The sequence below is a fragment of the Haliotis rubra genome, unplaced genomic scaffold, assembly GCF_003918875.1.
Source record: "Haliotis rubra isolate DU_JTF1 unplaced genomic scaffold, ASM391887v1 Scf1747, whole genome shotgun sequence".
Lineage (NCBI taxonomy): Eukaryota > Metazoa > Mollusca > Gastropoda > Lepetellida > Haliotidae > Haliotis > Haliotis rubra.
In genome coordinates this window covers 16,507-39,218 of record NW_025765722.1, presented here as the reverse complement: position 1 = coordinate 39,218, position 22,712 = coordinate 16,507, and the positions used below count along the sequence as shown (strand labels likewise).

General features: G+C 45.8%; 1 protein-coding gene across 1 annotated transcript in view; it reads left to right on the top strand.

Moving 5' to 3' along the window:
• Nucleotides 1-21,204, top strand: part of LOC124272943 (GPI transamidase component PIG-T-like) — a 28,047-nt gene extending 6,843 nt beyond the window's left edge. Inside the window, exons 3-12 of the mRNA XM_046708185.1 lie at nucleotides 3,614-3,851; nucleotides 4,001-4,087; nucleotides 8,409-8,496; nucleotides 11,251-11,315; nucleotides 12,300-12,501; nucleotides 14,470-14,622; nucleotides 15,838-16,085; nucleotides 17,552-19,540; nucleotides 19,753-19,867; nucleotides 19,971-21,204. Of these exons, the coding sequence (XP_046564141.1) occupies nucleotides 3,614-3,851; nucleotides 4,001-4,087; nucleotides 8,409-8,496; nucleotides 11,251-11,315; nucleotides 12,300-12,501; nucleotides 14,470-14,622; nucleotides 15,838-16,085; nucleotides 17,552-17,899 (1,429 nt within the window). The 3' untranslated portion in view covers nucleotides 17,900-19,540; nucleotides 19,753-19,867; nucleotides 19,971-21,204. The remainder of the gene's footprint in view (nucleotides 1-3,613; nucleotides 3,852-4,000; nucleotides 4,088-8,408; nucleotides 8,497-11,250; nucleotides 11,316-12,299; nucleotides 12,502-14,469; nucleotides 14,623-15,837; nucleotides 16,086-17,551; nucleotides 19,541-19,752; nucleotides 19,868-19,970) is intronic.
• The last annotated feature ends 1,508 nt before the right edge of the window (nucleotides 21,205-22,712 follow it).

Here is a 22,712-nt window from a genome sequence, read left to right as displayed (position 1 = left end):
TACACTTGTACCATACCCTCTACACTTGTACCATACCCCTACACTTGTACCATACCCTCTACACTTGTACCATACCCTCTACACTTGTACCATACCCTCACACTTGTACCATACCCCTACACTTGTACCATACCCTCTACACTTGTACCATACCCTTGTACCATACCCTCCACACTTGTACCATACCCTCTACACTTGTACCATACCCTCACACTTGTACCATACCCTCTACACTTTGTACCATACCCTCTACACTTGTAACATACCCTCACACTTGTACCATACCCTCACACTTGTACCATACCCTCTACACTTGTACCATACCCTCTACACTTGTACCATACCTCCACACTTGTACCATACCCTCTACACTTGTACCATACCCTCCACACTTGTACCATACCCACTCTACACTTGTACCCCTTCTACACTTGTACCATACCCTCTACACTTGTACCATACCCTCTACACTTGTACCATAACACTGTACCATACCCTCCACACTTGTACCATACCCTCCACACTTGTACCATACCCTCTACACTTGTACCATACCCTCTACACTTGTACCATACCCTCTACACTTGTACCATACCCTCTACACTTGTACCATACCCTCTACACTTGTACCATACCCTCTACACACTTGTACCATACCCTCCACACTTGTACCATACCCTTCACACTTGTACCATACCCTCTACACTTGTACCATACCCTCCACACTTGTACCATACCCTCCACACTTGTACCATACCCTCCACACTTGTACCATACCCTCCACACTTGTACCATACCCTCCACACTTGTACCATACCCTCTACACTTGTACCATACCCTCCACACTTGTACCATACCCTCTACACTTGTACCATACCTCCACACTTGTACAATACCCTTGTACCATACCCTCCACACTTGTACCATACCCCTCTACACACTTGTACCATACCCCATCCCACACTTGTACCATACCCTCTACACTTGTACCATACCCTCTACACTTGTACCATATGTACACTTGTACCATACCCTCCACACTTGTACCATACCCTCCACACTTGTACCATACCCTCCACACTTGTACCATACCCTCCACACTTGTACCATACCCTCTACACTTGTACCATACCCTACCTACACTTGTACCATACCCTCTACACTTGTACCATACCCCTCCACACTTGTACCATACCCCTCTACACTTGTACCATACCCCTCCACACTTGTACCATACCCTCCACACTTGTACCATACCCCTCTACACTTGTACTACCCCCTCACACTTGTACCATACCCCTCCACACTTGTACCCTCTACCCTTGTACCATACCTACCACACCCCTACAATACACTTGTACCATACCCTCACACACTTGTACCATACCCTCCACACTTGTACCATACCCTCTACACTTGTACCATACCCTCTCCACACTTGTACCATACCCTCTACACTTGTACCATACCCTCTACACTTGTACCATACCCTCTCCACACTTGTACCATACCCTCCACACTTGTACCATACCCTCCACACTTGTACCCATACCCTCCACACTCCACACTTGTACCATACCCTCCACACTTGTACCATACCTCTCCACACTTGTACCATACCCTCCACACTTGTACCATACCCTCCACACTTGTACCATACCCTACCTCCACACTTGTACCATACCCTCCACACTTGTACCATACCCTCCACACTTGTACATACCCCTTTGTACCATACCCTCCACACTTGTACCATACCCTACCCTCTACACTTGTACCATACCCTCCACACTTGTACCATACCCTCTCCACACTTGTACCATACCCTCCACACTTGTACCATACCCCTCCACACTTGTACCATACCCCTTGTACACTTGTACCATACCCCTACCATACACTTGTACCATACCCCTCCACACTTGTACCATACCCTTGTACCATTGTACCATACATTCTTGTACCATACCCTCCACACTTGTACCATACCCCTCCACACTTGTACCATACCCTCCACACTTGTACCATACCATACCTCTCCACACTTGTACCATACCCTCCCTCACACTTGTACCATACCCTCCACACTTGTACCATACCCTCCACACTTGTACCATACCCTCCACACTTGTACCATACCCTCTACACTTGTACCATACCCTCCACACTTGTACCATACCCTCCACACTTGTACCATACCCTCCACACTTGTACACCCCTTGTACCATACCCCATACCCCTCCACACTTGTACCCCCCACACTTGTATACCCTCTACACTTGTACCATACCCCCACACTTGTACCATACCCCTCAACACTTGTACCATACCCTCCACACTTGTACCATACCCCACACTTGTACACTTGTACCATACCCTTGTACACTTGTACCATACCCCCCTACACTTGTACCATACCCTCCACACTTGTACCATACCCTCCACACTTGTACCATACCCCCACTACCACTTGTACCATACCCTCACCCCTCCCTCACACTTGTACCATACCCTCCACACTTGTACCATACACTTGTACACCATACCATACCCTCCACACTTGTACCATACCCTTCCACACTTGTACCATACCACACTTGTACCATACCCTCCACTTGTACCATACCCTCTACCACACTTGTACCATACCCTCTACACTTGTACCATACCCTCTACACTTGTACCATACCCTCCACACTTGTACCATACCCTCCACACTTGTACCATACCCTCCACACTTGTACCATACCCTCCACACTTGTACCATACCCACTACACTTGTACAATACCCTTGTACCATACCCTCCACACTTGTACCATACCCTCCACACTTGTACCATACCCTCTACTTGTACAATACCCTTGTACCATACCCTCTACACTTGTACCATACCCTTGTACACTTGTACACTTGTACCATACCCTCCACACTTGTACTTGTACCATACCCTCCACACTTGTACCATACCCTCCCACACTTGTACCATACCCTCCACACTTGTACCATACCCTCCTCACACTTGTACCATACCCCTCCACACTTGTACCATACCCTCTCCACACTTGTACCATACCCTCTACACTTGTACCATACCATGTTGTACCATACCCTCACACTTGTACCATACCCCTCCACACTTGTACCATACCCTCCACACTTGTACCATACCCTCCACACTTGTACCATACCCTCCTCAACACACTTGTACCATACCCTCTACACTTGTACCATACCCTCCCACACTTGTACCATACCTCTACACCATACCCTCCACACTTGTACCATACCCTCTACACTTGTACCATACCCTCCACACTTGTACCATACCCTCCACACTTGTACCATACCCTCCACACTTGTACCATACCCTCCACACTTGTACCATACCCTCCACACTTGTACCATACCCACCATACTTGTACCATACCCTCCGCACTAGTACCATACCCTCTGCACTTGTACCATACCCTCTACACTTGTACCATACCGTCCACACTTGTACCATACCCTCCGCACTTGTACCATACCATGCACAAACGTTTTCAATGGTCCTTTGCAATACAGCTTGTGTGAGTGACGATGTTGCTTGACTCCTGTACGTTTTGTTCCCAGTGTGGATCAGACGTGGGCCGAGCTCGTCAATGCTGTGTCAGGACTGTTCTGCACCTCACTTAATTTCCTGGATGGTAAATCAACCGTTGCCCCCAAATGGAGTTTCCGGCCAAGGGGTGTGGCCACCGAGGGCTACTCCTACAGTAGCAAGTTTGTTCGTTACGGAGCCCTGCCAAGTGAGATTGTGTGTACGGAGAATCTCACCCCGTGGAAGAAGCTTCTCCCATGCGACACCAAGGTAGGATGACTGTCACATGATCAACAACATGACTCACTCCATCATGCTCCTCCTCAATGTGCCACTTCTGAAACATATACATCGGTTCAATGGTAGTTCTTAGAGGAATTGTTTTTCTTTGTTGCTGAATGTAATGTGTCTGCCACCAGGTGGGGCTTGCGACTCTGTTCAAGGCTGTGAAGCTCTACGATGCTGCCTACCATTCACTAGCCACTCACTTCAGGCCAGTCTGCCAGGTCAGCTATTCCAAACTCTATAAACCTTTCGCCATGTTAGAACGTTTTTATTTTTCCTTATCCTGACTCATGATCTGTTGCTTATGTCCCTTTTCCTCTTCGAATGGTAGTGGAACACTTGAATCCCTTGAAGTTCCCGAAGCGGACATATGAATACACTCACCCACGAGTTACCTCCCTTTGCCCTTTCCTCACAAGAAACTAGTCATGTGACGTGCCTTAATTGTCACTCTTTCCCTTTTCGCCCAAGCGGATGGTTGGGCGAGCACTGGAGTCCCTTATACGGCATCACATTTACAACAAGCGCAAATTCAACAAAGACTATCTACTGAAACCAGAGAGGTTCAAAATGATCCACCTGCCTCAACTCAAACTTCTCATCCTTCCAGCAGATTACATGGCCAGCATAGACTTGCAGGATGCATACCTTCATATCCCGATACATCAGGAATCAAGAAGGTATCTACGGTTCCTATTCAGAGGGCCGCACTTCCCATAGAAAGTCCTACCGTTTGGAATATCTTCGGCTCCGTGGCTATTCACATGAATAACCAAGCCTATAGTCTCATACCTACATCATCGAGGTCTACGCAATGCCTTTTACTTGGACGACGGAATTCAGGTTCACCAAGATGCCAGTATACTCAAACGACAACTGAACTTCACGATCAAGTTGCTCACTCAACTAGGATGGCTGGTGAACCTGAGGAAGTCAGAGTTGGAACCAAAACAAGATCTACAATTCCTGGGGATAAGGTTTATCACCACACAGAAAAGATTGCCGTCCCAGAGGATCGCTGGGTCAAGATACAAGCCATGATTCCGCCAGCAGTCATCTCTCCGCTAACACTACAATCATAGCAAGTGCTACTCGGTCTGCTAACCTCAGCGCAGGACTTGACGCGCACAGGAAGGTTACAACTAAGACCGCTGCAACGGTTCCTGATAAAACATTTAGACAGCGTCGACCCTATCTTTCTGCCGGAAAACCTCAGGAGCTGTCTACTGTGGTGGACACACAGGTCGAACATTTGCGAAGGGACCTATTTACAAGAGCCGGCCTTCGACACGCATCTCTACGCAGATGCCTTGATGCAAGGATGGGGTGCGCATCTCAACGATCAAGTGGCCTCAGGAAAGTGGTCCAAAATAGAACAAAAACTGCACATCAATCTACTAGAGATGAAAGCTGTGATCAACACCTTACAACTATGGTCGAGCTTGCTGAACAACAAGATGTTGATGATACATACGGACAATTCTACAGTAGCGTTCTCCATAAGCCTGGATAAAGGCGTGTCACATACCCGGAGCCAAGAACGTACTGGCAGACGCTCTCTCAAGACCACTACACCTGTCACCTACGAAATGGATGCTCCATCCAGAAGTGTTTCGGAACATAAGGGAGATAGCATCCCCTTGCATAGACCTGTTTGCCACGAGGTTCAACAAACAACTAGAGACGTTTGTCTCACCTGTTCCAGATCCTCAAGCCTGGGGGGGCGGTGGGGTAGCCTAGTTGTTAAAGCGTTGGCTCTTCACCCCGAAGACCCGGGTTCGATTCCCCACATGGGCACAATGTGTGAAGCCCATTTCTGGTGTCCCCCGCCGTGATGTTGCTGGAATGTTGCTGGAATATTGCTAAAAGCGGCGTAAAACTAAACTCAGTCACTCAGTCCTCAAGCCTGGGCAACAGATGCACTGAGCATGTCGTCGGAAGGATTAAACGGCTACGCTTTTCCACCCACGATATTACTGCCAAAAGATCAAGCAGACTCAGACGCTACAACTGACTTTGGTCGCGCCTTACTAGCCAGCGAGAGCGTGGTTCCCAGACCTAATAGATCTCGGAAACCCAGTTATCAAATTACCAGATTGTCCGAACCTACTAATACATCCGCACACCAAGCAAGTCCCAGAAACCCAACAGTGTTCCAGTTACACATGTGGACAGTATCAAAACATGCTTGAAGAAAAGAGAATACTCCGCCAGGGCATCCAAAGCAGTAATGCTAGGGTACGCAGATCGACTCGTAACCTATATGACGACAAATGGTTAAAAATGGACACTTATGCAAGGCGGAAAGGCTTCACTGCGATGATAGCCACTCATCCTCAAGTGGCGGAATATCTGTGTCATCTTAGACAGACCAGACATCTGAAGGGTTCGACAATATCTACATACCTCGCTGCGATCAGTACAGTGATTACTATGAAAACAGGCATCAAGCTGACGAAAGTACCAGAATTACTTGCTCTGCTGAGATCTTTTAAGCTGGAGGACCAGCAAAAGAAATTCAGAGCTCCAGCCTGGGATCTAAATTTAATTCTGCGTCATCTTACCAGTGATGTCTACAAACCACTAGATTACACTCGAGCTACTAACACAGAAGACTCTGTTCCTGCTGGCGGTAGCCACAGCAGCTGGCATATCGGAGAAACATGCGCTGGACTTTGGTCGAACCACCTTCGACAGAGGGCAGAATAATGCAGTTCATCTAGGACTAAGATGGGACTTTATTGCCAAGAACCAACTACCTGGTCAACCAGATAGACAGTTCCATGTACCGGCGCTGTCTACAGTCCTTGGTCCACAGGTTATAGAGGATTTATCCTTGTGTCCAGTCAGAGCCCTGAAGATATATCTTCAAAAGACTGAAACGAGGAGACAAAAATTCAAGCGCCTGTTCATCCCAATATCAACACAGACTTCAGCAGAAGTCTCAAGAACGCCTATATCGTTCTGGATGAGAGCCGTTATATTGAGGGCCTATAAAGCAGCAGGACTAGAACCTCCTAGACTTTCCAACCCACACGAAGTCAACACTGGCTCTGCACAGAAATTGCTCTATACCAACAATTATGGAGGGCTGCTTTTGGAAGTCGGACACAGTGTTTGCCAACCACTACCTCCGAGACATAGCCACTGAAGACGTCTCAGGCATTCACCAATTTGGACCTCTCGTTGTAGCACAGCAACCAATGGTTCCACAAAGGCGCTGAATTGGAAAATCTCACCCTTTATCAAGTTGACTTGTAGATACTTTTACTAAGGAATAATACTAGTTGAAAGTCCATGCGCACAGTCTAGCACAGGCTAGCATGAGTGATTAAAGATCCTGTACGGGTACAGATCTTACCTGTACGTAAAGGGGTCGCAACTCATTTATGATAACGATCTTATCATAATCTATGGGTTGATATAAGATATCTAGTTTATCTAGTTTATCTGTAGCCACATGAATCAACATGATGCAACTTGTCTAAGATGGAAGTAAGACAAGAAAGTGGTCCCCCCAAGTTATAACGGTTAGCAGTTCTCATTGGGGGGATGCAGCTCGTATCTAAGGACAGCTGTTGAATCCAGTGGCTTGACCCACCACCAATCTGTCAGATTCTATAAGCAAAAGATCATGAGTCAGGATAAGTAAAAATATGTAATTTTTAAAGTAAAATTGATATTTTATACTTATCCTGACTCATGACCAGAAACCCTCCCAGCCTCCCCGCTGGAAACACTTGATATTTCACAGCAGATCCAAGTGCATGGGCTGGAAATAAGGAGAGAGTGACAAGTATGGACACGTCACATGTTATTGATATGGTTTGCGCGGGAAAGGGCAAGGGAGGTAACTCGTGGGTGAGTGTATTTAAACATCCGCTTCGGGAACTTGAAGGGATTCAAGTGTTCCACTACCATTTGAAAGGGAAAGGGAGATATGCAAAAGATCATGAGTCAGGATAAGTATAAAATATCAATTTTACTTAAAAAATTACTTATTTTATACTTATCCTGAGTCATGAAAAGAAGCCCTCCCAACCGTCCCCTCTCACCACACGGGTTTCCCTGTAAACCTGCGTGGGGCTTATATCAGAGAGAGAGAGGAGCAAGGCATGGCAGGTCCCGTGCCAGTTTTGGTGGGAAAAGGGAGGTAATTCAGGGTGAGTGATTGTACGTTCGCTTCCAGGGAATTGAAGGGATTCAAGTTTCCACTTGACCGTTCGGAAGAGAGGATGAGAAAGCAAATAAGCATGAGTCAGGATAAGTATAAAAATTAATTTTATCATAAAAATTCCATTTTTCTCTAAAATGAATTTTCTTTTTTGTGTGAAAAATGTGTCATCATTTTTTAAAAATACTTCATGTCCCATCCTTAGTCTCAGTTTGAGAAACTAGTAATAGCAGTAATGTGCTGCTGGTATAATTATTTCTCATGAACAGATTTCTGTTGATATATGAAGGATTTTTGTGAAAATGTATGACTGAGGTTTTGACAAGTTGTGACAAGATTGTTCTGGCATTGGTATGTTGACTTTCCAGGACGCTGAGTGCAGGCAACAAGCAATAGAACTCAGCCTCAGTCTGTCAGTGGTAGTCGACACAACCGTCATCAACGCTGGCTATCCAAGTAAGTAAACATCATGTCATCCCAGTCAGTACAATCATGGGCTATCCAAGTAAGTAAACATCATGTCATCCCAGTCTGTACAACCATGGGCTATCCAAGTAAGTAAACACCATGTCATCCCAGTCAGTACAACCATGGGCTATCCAAGTAAGTAAACATGTCATCCCAGTCAGTACAACCATGGGCTATCCAAGTAAGTAAACATGTCATTCCAGTCAGTACAACCATGGGCTATCCAAGTAAGTAAACATCATGTCATCCCAGTCAGTACAACCATGGGCTATCCAAGTAAGTAAACATGTCATTCCAGTCAGTACAACCATGGGCTATCCAAGTAAGTAAACATCATGTCATTCCAGTCAGTACAACCATGGGCTATCCAAGTAAGTAAACACCATGTCATCCCAGTCAGTACAACCATGGGCTATCCAAGTAAGTAAACATCATGTCATCCCAGTCAGTACAACCATGGGCTATCCAAGTAAGTAAACATGTCATTCCAGTCAGTACAACCATGGGCTATCCAAGTAAGTAAACATCATGTCATTCCAGTCAGTACAACAGTGGGTTATACTAGTAAGTAAACACCATGTCATTCCAGTCAGTACAACAGTGGGTTATGCTAGTGAGTACAACAGTGGGTTATACCAGTAAGTACAACAATGGGTTATACCAGTGATTACAACAATGGGTTATGCCAGTGAGTACAACAATGGGTTATACCAGTGAGTACAACAGTGGGTTATACCAGTGAGTACAAGAGTGGGTTATGCCAGTGAGTACAACAGTAATGGGTTATACCAGTGAGTACAACAGTAGGTTATACCAGTGAGTACAACAATGGGTTATACCAGTGAGTACAACAGTGGGTTATACCAGTGAGTACAACAATGGGTTATACCAGTGAGTACAACAATGGGTTATGCCAGTGAGTACAACAGTGGGTTATACCAGTGAGTACAGCAAGCATGGGTTATGAAGATCAATATTCTAGTGAGTACAACCATGGGTTATACCAGTGAGTACAACTATGGGTTATACCAGTGAGTACAACTATGGGTTATACCAGTGAGTACAACTATGGGTTTATACCAGTGAGTGGGTTATAACTGAATGGGTTATACCAGTGAGTACAACACAACTATTGGGTTATACCAGTGAGTACAACTATGGGTTATACCAGTGAGTACAACTATGGGTTATACCAGTGAGTACAACTATTGGTTATACCAGTGAGTACAACTATGGGTTATACCAGTGAGTACAACTATTGGTTATACCACTGAGTACAACTATGGGTTATACCAGTGAGTAGACCCTCATAACTGAATGCATTCATCTCCAGCAACAGTCATATCAGTCGTTATTCAACTTCTACTGACATCATGTTACTCCAGCTGCTTGTCACACCAGCATCAGTCATCACTGGCATCTACCTCTAGCATCAGTCATCACTGGCATCTACCTCTAGCATCAGTCATCACTGGCATCTACCTCTAGCATCATCATCACTGGCATCTACCTCTAGCATCATCATCACTGGCATCTACCTCTAGCATCATCACTGGCATCTACCTCTAGCATCATCATCACTGGCATCTACCTCTAGCATCATCATCTACCTCTAGCATCATCATCACTGGCATCTACCTCTAGCATCATCATCACTGGCATCTACCTCTAGCATCATCATCACTGGCATCTACCTCTAGCATCATCATCACTGGCATCTACCTCTAGCATCATCATCACTGGCATCTACCTCTAGCATCATCATCACTGGCATCTACCTCTAGCATCAGTCATCACTGGCATCTACCTCTAGCATCATCATCACTGGCATCTACCTCTAGCATCATCATCACTGGCATCTACCTCTAGCATCATCATCACTGGCATCTACCTCTAGCATCATCATCACTGGCATCTACCTCTAGCATCATCATCACTGGCATCTACCTCTAGCATCATCATCACTGGCATCTACCTCTAGCATCATCATCACTGGCATCTACCTCTAGCATCATCATCACTGGCATCTACCTCTAGCATCATCATCACTGGCATCTACCTCTAGCATCATCATCACTGGCATCTACCTCTAGCATCATCATCACTGGCATCTACCTCTAGCATCATCATCACTGGCATCTACCTCTACCATCATCATCACTCATCACTGGCATCTCCTCAGCATCATCATCACTGGCATCTACCTCTAGCATCAGTCAGCATCATCATCACTGGCATCTACCTCTAGCATCATCATCACTGGCATCTACCTCTAGCATCAGTCATCACTGGCATCTACCTCTAGCATCATCATCACTGGCATCTACCTCTAGCATCATCATCACTGGCATCTACCTCTAGCATCAGTCATCACTGGCATCTACCTCTATCATCATCACTGGCATCACCTCAGCATCAGTCATGGCATCTACCTCTAGCATCAGTCATCACTGGCATCTACCTCTAGCATCATCATCACTGGCATCTACCTCTAGCATCATCATCACTGGCATCTACCTCTAGCATCATCATCACTGGCATCTACCTCTAGCATCATCATCACTGGCATCTACCTCTAGCATCATCATCACTGGCATCTACCTCTAGCATCATCATCACTGGCATCTACCTCTAGCATCATCATCACTGGCATCTACCTCTAGCATCATCATCACTGGCATCTACCTCTAGCATCATCATCATGACAACCATTCATAGTTCTGATGTTTACTTTGTGTTTAGATTGGTCCTTGAAGAAGATTTCCTTCACAACTCCTGTATGTTGGCTTACACCGATGTCTCGACCTGTATGTTGGCTTACACCCCCTGTATGTTGGCTTACACCCTGTTTGTTGGCTTACACCCCTGTATGTTGGCTTACACCCCTGTATGTTGGCTTAGACCCCTGTATGTTGGCTTACACTCCTGTATGTTGGCTTACACTCCTGTATGTTGGCTACACCCCTGTATGTTGGCTTACACCCCTGTATGTTGGCTTACACCCTGTATGTTGGCTTACACCCCTGTATGTTGGCTTACACCCCTGTATGTTGGCTTACACTCTGTATGTTGGCTTACACCCCTGTATGTTGGCTTACACCCCTGTATGTTGGCTTACACACCCCTGTATGTTGGCTTACACACCCCTGTATGTTGGCTTACACACCCCTGTATGTTGGCTTACACACTCCTGTATGTTGGCTTACACACCCCTGTATGTTGGCTTACACCCCTGTATGTTGGCTTACACCCCTGTATGTTGGCTACACCCCTGTATGTTGGCTTACACACCCCTGTATGTTGGCTTACACCCCTGTATGTTGGCTTACACCCCTGTATGTTGGCTTACACATGCTGTATGTTGGCTTACACCCTGTATGTTGGCTTACACACCCTGTATGTTGGCTTACACACCCCTGTATGTTGGCTTACACCCCTGTATGTTGGCTTACACCCCTGTATGTTGGCTTACACCCCTGTATGTTGGCTTACACCCCTGTATGTTGGCTACTACACCCTGTATGTTGGCTTACACCCCTGTATGTTGGCTTACACACTCCTGTATGTTGGCTTACACCCCTGTATGTTGGCTTACACCCCTGTATGTTGGCTTACACCCCTGTATGTTGGTTTACACCCCTGTATGTTGGATTGCACCCCTGTATGTTGGCTTGCACCCCTGTATGTTGGTTTACACCCCTGTATGTTGGCTTATTTGTTGTTTATCTGTTACAAGTAGTCACAATGATTCCAGGCTCTGGTAACCAAAGTAACTGTATTTTCTGCTGCAGGACAAGAAATTCAAGCTGACGCCGGAACCAGCCCGTCGAGAGAGCTTTGTCCGTGGCCAAGAATCAAGGACTTATGCAGTGTATGATGTTGGGGAGGCTACCTCTGGTGGGAAGGTCCTCAACATCGCAGCCAAATTTGACAGTGCCCTCACCTTCTTTGACATTCAACCTCCCCCATTGTTTACTCAGCGATACATCACAGGTCAGTTTCAAACAGACAACCTTCTGCCCCAGGTACACACAACCTCCTACCCAGGTACACACACAACCTCCTGACCCAGGTACACACAACCTCCTGACCCAGGTACACACAACCTCCTACCCAGGTACACACGACCTCCTGACCAAGTACACACAACCTCCTACCCAGGTACACACAACCTCCTGACCAAGTACACACAACCTCCTGACCCAGGTACACACAACCACCTGACCTAGGTACCAGCTGCCAACAGACCTGCAAGTGCCTCAGCCATGCCCAGGCACCCATTTACCACCTTCGCTATCAGACACTCAGCTGTGTGAATGTCATCACTGTGATATCGGTGTGTGATCACTGTATGTCCGTGTACCGACACTCAGCACTATGTGAATGTAATCACTATGATATTGTGTGATCACTGTAATCACCGCTATGAGAATGATAATCACTTGATATCGTGTGTGATCACTGTATGTCCGCAGTACCGACTCTCACCATTATGTGAATGTAATTACTGTGATATCGGTGTGTGATCACTGTATGTCCGTGTACCGACACTCACCACTATGTGAATGTAATTACTGTGATATCGTTATGTGATCACTGTATGTCCGTGTACCGACACTCACCACTATGTGAATGTAATCACTGTGATATTGTTGTGTGATCACTGTATGTCCGTGTACCGACTCTCACCACTATGTGAATGTAATTACTGTGATATTGTTGTGTGATCACTTATCCGTTGTGTGATGTAATTACTGATATATTGTGTGATCACTGTATGTCCGCGGTACCGATGCTCAGCACTATGTGAATGTAATCACTGTGATATCGGTGTGTGATCACTGTATGTCCGTTGTGATATCGGTGTGTGATCACTGTATGTCCGACCGATGTCACCACTATGTGAATGTAATCACTGTGATATTGTTGTGTGATCACTGTATGTCCGTGTACCGACACTCACCACTATGTGAATGTAATCACTGTGATATTGTTGTGTGATCACTCTATGTCCGTGTACCGACACTCACCACTATGTGAATGTAATTACTGTGATATTGTTGTGTGATCACTGTATGTCCGTGTACCGACACTCACCACTATGTGAATGTAATCACTGTGATATTGTTGTGTGATCACTGTATGTCCGTGGTAACCGACACTCACCACTATGTGAATGTAATTACTGTGATATTGTTGTGTGATCACTGTATGTCCGTGTACCGACACTCACCACTATGTGAATGTAATCACTGTGATATCGGTGTGATCACTGTATGTCCGTGTACCGACACTCACCGCTATGTGAATGTAATCACTGTGATATCGGTGTGTGATCACTCTATGTCCGTGTACCGACACTCACCACTATGTGAATGTAATTACTGTGATATTGTTGTGTGATCACTGTATGTCCGTGATCGACACTCACCACTATGTGAATGTAATCACTGTGATATTGTTGTGTGATCACTGTATGTCCGTCACCACTATGTGAATGTAATTACGATATTGTTGTGTGACCACTATGTGAATGTAATCACTGTGATATTGTTGTGTGATCACTGTATGTCCGTGTACCGACACTCACCACTATGTGAATGTAATCACTGTGATATTGTTGTGTGATCACTCTATGTCCGTGTACCGACACTCACCACTATGTGAATGTAATCACTGTGATATCGGTGTGTGATCACTGTATGTCCGTGTACCGACTCTCACCACTATGTGAATGTAATCACTGTGATATTGTTGTGTGATCAGTGTATGTCCGTGGCTACCGACTCTCACCACTATGTGAATGTAATCACTGTGATATCGGTTATGTGATCACTGCTGTATGTCACCACTATGTGAATGTAATCACTGTATATGTCCGCGTACCGACTCTCAGCACTATGTGTGTGAATGTAATTACTGTGATATTGTTGTGTGATCACTGTATGTCTGTGTCTTCAGGTTATGGCCTTGAACGAGGAGGTGTGATGTGTGAAATCCACAACACGCTGTCATCCAACTTGACCGTCATCTACATGGACACCTTGCCATGGTTCATGCGAGTCTTCTACAAGACCCTCACCATAAAGAACAATGGTGTCATCATCCGTCCCTGTGAGTACCATCACCACCATGAGCAATACACCCCTGGCCCCCATACTTCTACCCACACCACCAGACAGTGTGTGTAGCCCCATCCCTGCCAGACCCTTTGCCCCCATACTTCTACCCCCACCACCAGACAGTGTGAGTAGCCCCACCCCTGCCAGACCCCTGGCCCCCATACTGCTACCCCCACCACCAGACAGTGTGTGTAGCCCCATCCCTGCCAGACCCCTGGCCCCCATACTTCTCTACCCACACCACCAGACAGTGTGTGTAGCCCCACCCTGCCAGACCCTTGGCCCCCATATGCTTCTACCCCACCACCAGACAGTGTGTGTAGCCCAACCCCTGCCAGACCCTGGCCTCCATGCTGCTACCCCCACCACCACCACAGTGTGTGTAGCCCACCCCTGCCAGACCCCTGGCCCCCATACTGCTATTCCCACCACCAGACAGTGTGAGTAGCCCCACCCCTTGCCAGAGCCCTGGCCCCATGCTGCTACCCCACCACAGACAGTGTGTGTAGCCCCACCCCTGCCAGACCCCTGGCCCCCATGCTGCTACCCCCACCACCAGACAGTGTGAGTGACTGACCCCTGACTCCCCCCATGGCCCCCACATACTGCTACCACCCACCCCTGCCAGACTGTGTGGGCTGTAGCCCCACCCCAGACCAGACCCCCCCCTGCCAGATTCCTGGCATGCTGCTATTCCCCACCACCAGACAGTGTGTGTAGCCCCACCCCTGCCAGACCCCTCCTGGCCCCATGCTGCTACCCCACCACCAGACAGTGTGAGTAGCCCCACCCCTGCCAGACCCCTGGCCCCCATGCTGCTACCCCACCACCAGACAGTGTGTGTGTAGCCCCACCCCTGCCAGACCCCTGGTCCCCATGCTGCTATTCCCACCACCAGACAGTGTGAGTAGCCCCACCCCTACCAGACTCCTGGCCCCCATGCTGCTACCCCCACCACCAGACAGTGTGAGTAGCCCCACCCCTGCCAGACCCCTGGCCCCCATGCTGGTACCCCCACCACCACACAGTGTGTGTAGCCCCACCCCTGCCAGATCCCTGGCCCCCATACTGCTATTCCCACCACCAGACAGTGTGAGTAGCCCCACCCCTGCCAGACCCCTGGTGAATGTTATGCAGTGTTTAGTTATTCAGTGCTATTTCCAAGCATACATCAAACTTGAATCATGTTGTTATTTTTCTTCTCCAGTCAAAATCCACTACATCCCTGGCAAAGACCGTATTAGATCTTATCAGTTTGAGATAGTGTTCCGACTCCGAGCTAACTCAGTCACAACAATCAGCTACGAGTTTGAGCGAGCATTCCTCAAGTGGACAGAGTACCCCCCAGATGCTAACCATGGTTTCCCCATCAACTCCGCCATCATCTCCACGGTTCTCTCCGACGCCAGCAACTACACCGCCCCAGGCCAACAGTCAGCCGTCTTCGGGAACAAGGTGAGATAACTTTTATCACGTGTTTTCCACCAATTGTTTTCTATAGATTTGTTTGTGAGTGAGTGTTAAAGAACAAATAAACTTTGATTTTTGTACTCTTTTAACTATTACATATGAAAGATTTGTGGTTAGTCTTCTGCGAAACACTAAATTCATTCTTAAAAAACTTGTGGTTAATTAATACTGAGAGATTAAAAGTTGCCTGCTTCACTCTCACTCGCCAACGAAACCACAGACAGGTTACGTAACTCTGTCGCCAGAGCACTGCAGTGACGTCATGTGAGGAAGGATTTTCAGTTAGTTGTATAGAAAGTGTGTAGCAAGCTCGTCATTTTGATGATTTCTCGACATCAACGAAGACATGACGAATCGTTGCAATGTTGTCAATTGCTCCTAGGGGTTGGGCGATGGTGTCACCATGCACAGATTTCCACAGGACCCCGCAGTTTGTGCTAAATTGGTTATGTTTGTGAGTGCGAAGTGAGCGTTGTGGAAGCCTGAAACGATGTCTTACTTGTGTTCAGATCGCTTCACGGAAGTTAAAGAATCAAACTACTTACTAGTTGTAGTAAAATATGTATGTGATTGAGGACCACAAAGATTTTCCATGACACAACTTGTAACATAACGATTTCTTCCTCGGAAGTGAGGTTGTGGTCGAAGTAACAATAATATTGTAAGTAGTATTATATTGACACCCACCTCGCTGCCAGGAGAGAAATTGTTATGTTATACGCAATGTCATGCAAAATGCTATTGGCCATCAATCAAATACATATTTTACTACCAGTAGAAAGTAGTTTTAATTTTGTAACTTGGTGAAAACAAACCTAAATAGCATTTATCCTCAGACTGACGGATGTTAGCGACAGGGCGCCACCATTTTTGAAAACCGTAAAGTCACGGGCTAAAGTCTGTTAGAATTAATGATATTATGGTTTGTTTTCATCAAGTTGGAAAATCAAAACTACTTACCACTCGTAGTTAAATATATATTTGAATCATGACCAAAAGGATTTTGCATGACACAACTTATAACAATATGTTCCACGGAAGTGAGGTGGGGTCGAAGTGACAATACTGCGCGATATATTTCTTGCTACATTCACGTGGTTAACATCCACTCACTAGTATGTAGATACTATAGTCTATTTGCAGTGAAAACCGATGAATTTCACTTTAAACAACAAAGTAAATCAAACGAAGTGAAATTAAGATTGCGAATCCTCATAATTTGACTTTGCCAATTGAACATTTAAATCTCAGAATTTTATTCAACTTAGGATAAAAGTTGTTTAACAAACGGTCATAGTTTCAAATTCGCTCTTATTGGTTTGTATTACAAGGTTTCATTTTTCATCATTTTTCAGAGAGTACATCTGTCAAAGAAATGTCTTGCTATTAATGTCATGCCATGTCTTGCAATGTGTATATTTGCAGTAATCTGTTAATATTTCAGCATGAAGGATGAATCTGACCAGTTTTTCCTGAGAATCCACACTGAGTCTCTGCTGGTGTCTCTCCCGACTCCGGACTTCAGCATGCCTTACAACGTCATCTGCCTTGCTTGCACCGTCGTGGCCATCGCCTTCGGGTCCATCCACAACCTCACCACCAGGCGCTTCATTGTCTCCGACCCCAGCAAGAAGAAGGGACTCCTGGCCAAGGTCAAGGCTTTCTTCAAGAGGGAAGAGAAGAAAGCAGAGGATAAATCAGGGGAAGACTCAGAGAAGAAGAGTGGAGAGGAAGTGAAAACAAGAGACAATGATGACAGCTCGACAGTGAGGAAGAGAGAGGATGCTGGGAAGGAATAGGCGGTGATATCGTGTGTGTGAGTGGATGTATGTGTGCGTGAATATGTGTGAGTGAATATGTGTGTGTGAATATGTGAGTGGATGTGTGTGTGTGCTGGCAACATATCCAGTATGCCAGATGTTTTGCTCAGACAGGTTTTAATGATAGTATAAGATGGTAATGATGTAAGACTTGGTAATTGATGTATATTACTGGGAGGTGATCCATTGCATAACCTCTGTAGTCTTCATGTGGGACCATTCTGGACTCTTTGTGCCCTGCAGAGAACAAAACCACTGAGCATTCGGCACCACTGAGAATTGAAGTAAAGAAGCTTCAACATTAATAGATCTTGATGATGAGTGGAATCAAAATGACATTTTGACAATGAAGACAGCAGAGGTTTTCTATATTAAGCATTGGAACAACTGACATTGATGCATGAGTGTGTGAGGTTTTGCATGAATGTCTTCACCAACACAGAACATCAGTTGTGCGGGGGAGATTGTACACAACACATTTCATGCTGAATCAAAAGGAAGAGTAGTTTGTATTATATAAGTTGATGTGAGGTACTGCTCAGCTCCAGAACGTATGACACTCTACCGAGTCAATCGCCTGTGAGGCACTTCATTGAGTGAGTGAGTGAACTGGGTAATATGTGGCTGTGATCAGTATTTGGTTGCATCAGATTTGGTCAGTGACAAGTGGGAGCATGAAGTAATGCAGGTTTCAGGCGTTGACCACTATGGTGAAACTCACATGCCCCATAATGGTGAGGACAAATCGAGAAGCCTTATCAAGGAGAACCAAATTCGAACTCACAATCATAAGTTTCTGGTGTACCCAAGGGAGGCAACTCTGTACAGCGAACTGCTGCTTTGTTGGCAGGTTATGGAGTATGATGTTGCTAAGTTCGTTTATCCATGAGGGAAAGATGAGGACGATGTAGATAGTGGTGTTAATGTTGAACACTTACTGCTTATTATTGTTGGTGATATTTGTTCTCAAAATTTGAAAATTATGATATAAATGTTGTTACTTCATGACTATTATTGTGGACCTTTGAGAAGGTCTCAGTTAATGCATTAATTCTCAATCTGAATATCCTAAGTATTTCTTTATATGAAGTACTGACATTATGATAGCAGTGCTGTGATCTGCCAGACAGCATGAGGTTGTGTGAGTCCATATCCCCTCTTGTCAGCAATAACAGTCCCATCACGTGACCCATAGAGTCGAACTGTCTATCATTGTATGTATGTCAGGTTAGACAGGCCATGTACACGCATGGATGTTGACTGAAGTGATTGTGCACCTCTCAGTTTGAGATTTGAGGGTGTGTTTTGTTTAACATTCCTGTCAGGTTCATCAGGTATACATCCTTGCTACATGTGATGCATTCAGAGTTGAGAATTCTTATTCTTCATTGTGATTGGTCACTCTTACAAACGTTCCATCTTTGATCTGCTCCGTCCATCCGTTACAACTGAAGTGTGTGTCGGTGTGGATTACTGCTATACAAGTGCTGCTTCTTTATGGAGTGTCTGCCATGTGCTGCTTCTGTATGGAGTGTCTGCCATGTGCTGCTTCTGTATGGAGCGTCTGCCATGTGCTGCTTCTGTATGGAGTGTCTGCCATGTGCTGCTTCTGTATGGAGTGTCTGCCATGTGCTGCTTCTGTATGGTTCTGTATGGAGTGTCTGCCATGTGCTGCTTCTGTATGGAGTGTCTGCCATGTGCTGCTTCTGTATGGAGTGTCTGCCATGTGCTGCTTCTGTATGGAGTGTCTGCCATGTGCTGCTTCTGTATGGAGTGTCTGCCATGTGCTGCTTCTGTATGGAGTGTCTGCCATGTGCTGCTTCTGTATGGAGGTCTGCCATGTGCTGCTTCTGTATGGAGCGTCTGCCATGTGCTGCTTCTGTATGGAGCGTCTGCCATGTGCTGCTTCTGTATGGAGTGTCTGCCATGTGCTGCTTCTGTATGGAGGTCCTGCCATGTGCTGCTTCTGTATGAGCCGCTTCTGTATGGAGTCGTCTGCCATGTGCTGCTTCTGTATGGAGCGTCTGCCATGTGCTGCTTCTGTATGGAGTGTCTGCCATGTGCTGCTTCTGTATGGAGTGTCTGCCATGTGCTGCTTCTGTATGGAGTGTCTGCCATGTGCTGCACATGGATCACACATACTCTACTTGTTGGGGAGGACGAACATGGCAACAACATTACAACTCATGTTGTCTTGGGCTTTCATGTCTCTATGTTGTAATGGATTTTTTGTGATCTATTCATGATCTCATCTCACTGTGTTCCTGTGAAGAGCTTGCTAGATCTAGTCTTGCTTCTAGCATACACCAACAGGCCTAGATAATTCTTGCTTCTAGCATACACCAATAGGCCTAGATAAGTCTTGCTTCAAGCATACACCAATAGGCCTAGATAAGTCTTGCTTCAAACATGCATCAATAGGCCTAGATAAGTCTTGCTTCAAGCATACACCGATAGGGCTAGATAATTCTTGCTTCAAGCATACACCTATGCCTATAGCAAACAGTAATAGGCCTCACAGCAGGTAGGATGTACACTTGACTGAAAGTTTATCTAAGTACACCCCCTGCAACACCCCAAATCCCACCCTCATCACAAGTGGACTTTATATCCCAGCTTTGCTCACAACGCAGGTAGATTTGATAGCAGCTTCTGAGAATTGTGCATCACATGCTTGGTACAAGATACAGGTCCCCCTGGATGTGGTTTGTGTGTGTTTAGATGTGTCATAATGTGTCTTCATCTCATGATTGATGTGTTCACATCAACCTTCCATTCAACTCAGTAGTTGCCACTTGTCATGTTGATCAGTCACCGTGCTCATCCCACGCTGGCTTTGCTGACTTCGCCATTCATCAAACATACTGAATTCAGTGTCTTGTGTATCTGTAAAGGGAAGTAGATTGTGAACGGATAGGGAGATGAGAAGCCACTCACAGCTTGACTTTCCAATGATTCCTTTTGAGTTATGAATCATACATGAATTGAATACAACTATGCTCATGCTGTTGATCACTGGATTGTATGCTCCAGACTCGATTATTTACAAACGACTTTAAACAAACAAACAAATACACTAACCAATGTGTCTTTGTGTGCCCCCAGCTGAGAATGTACCTGTGGCAATATGTTCAAGACATCCCCACCAGTCAGGGGCATTGTGAACTTATGTACATTGTTTACATAACTGTATAAGGTCGTTATTCACACGTTCATTGATGTACATCATTTTGACATATATTATTTTATATACTGTGCACATTTATTAAATTTACCGTGTAAAATGTGTCTGTCTATATTTCATGTGATATTGCAAGTAGACCTGATCTGAAACAGCTGGATCCAGGTTGTCCCTGTGTCATTCAGGTTTATGTCTAACACAGTCAATACTGTCAACACCCAGTCTAGTGTCTCACACAGTCAATACTGTCAACAGCCAGTCTAGTGTCTCACACAGTCAATACTGTCAACACCCAGCTCTAGTGTCTCACACAGTCAATACTGTCAACAGCCAGTCTTATGTCTAACACAGTCAATACTGTCAACACCCACTCTAGTGTCTCACACAGTCAATACTGTCAACAGCCAGTCTAGTGTCTCACACAGTCAATACTGTCAACACCCAGTCTAGTGTCTCACACAGTAAATACTGTCAACACCCAGTCTAGTGTCTCACACAGTCAATACTGTCAACACCCAGTCTAGTGTCTCACACAGTCAATACTGTCAACAGCCAGTCTAGTGTCTCACACAGTCAATACTGTCAACACCCAGTCTAGTGTCTCACACAGTCAATACTGTCAACACCCAGTCTAGTGTCTCACACAGTCAATACTGTCAACACCCAGTCTAGTGTCTCACACAGTCAATACTGTCAACACCCAGTCTAGTGTCTCACACAGTCAATACTGTCAACACCAGTCTAGTGTCTCACACAGTCAATACTGTCAACCCAGTCTAGTGTCTCACACGTCAATGCTGTAAATCTGTCAACACAACCAGAGGGTCTCCTTGTCTTTGTCAACACTCAGTCTGGTGTCTCCACATCAAGTCAACACTCAGTCTAGTGTCATCGGTCGAAGTCTGGTGTCTCACACAGTCAGGTGTGTCTGAGTCTGGGTCTCACACCCAGTCAGTACTGTCAACACATCCAGTCTAGTGGGCTAGCACTATAAAAATCAGTGGACAGTCTGCTGCTGTACAAGCACCCGGTCATACACATCACACGCATGCATGGGAGATCTGTGGAATCGTGTCATATCAGTACTGTCAACACTCCAAGCTAGTGTCTCAACCCAGTCAATACTGTCAACACCAAGTCTCGTGTCTCACACAGTCAATACTGTCAACACCCAGTCTAGTGTCTCACACGGTCAATACTGTCAACACCCAGTCTAGTGTCTCACACAGTCAATACTGTCAACACCCAGTCTAGTGTCTCACACGGTCAATACTGTCAACACCCAGTCTAGTGTCTCACACAGTCAATACTGTCAACACCCAGTCTAGTGTCTCACACAGTCAATACTGTCAACACCCAGTCTAGTGTCTCACACAATCAATACTGTCAACAGCCAAAAGTCGTTAAAATATGGTGCTTGCTTGTCAATACTGGCAACACTGCAGTCTAATGGAACACGTCAAGGACTGGTCAACAGGAGTCAGTCTAGTGTCTCCGCACAGTCAATGCTGTCAACACGCAGTCTGGTGTCTCACACTGGGCAGTACTAAAGACCAGTCTGTCAGCACTCAGTCTGGTGCTCAAAGGGTCAATGCAGTCAGCTACACATAC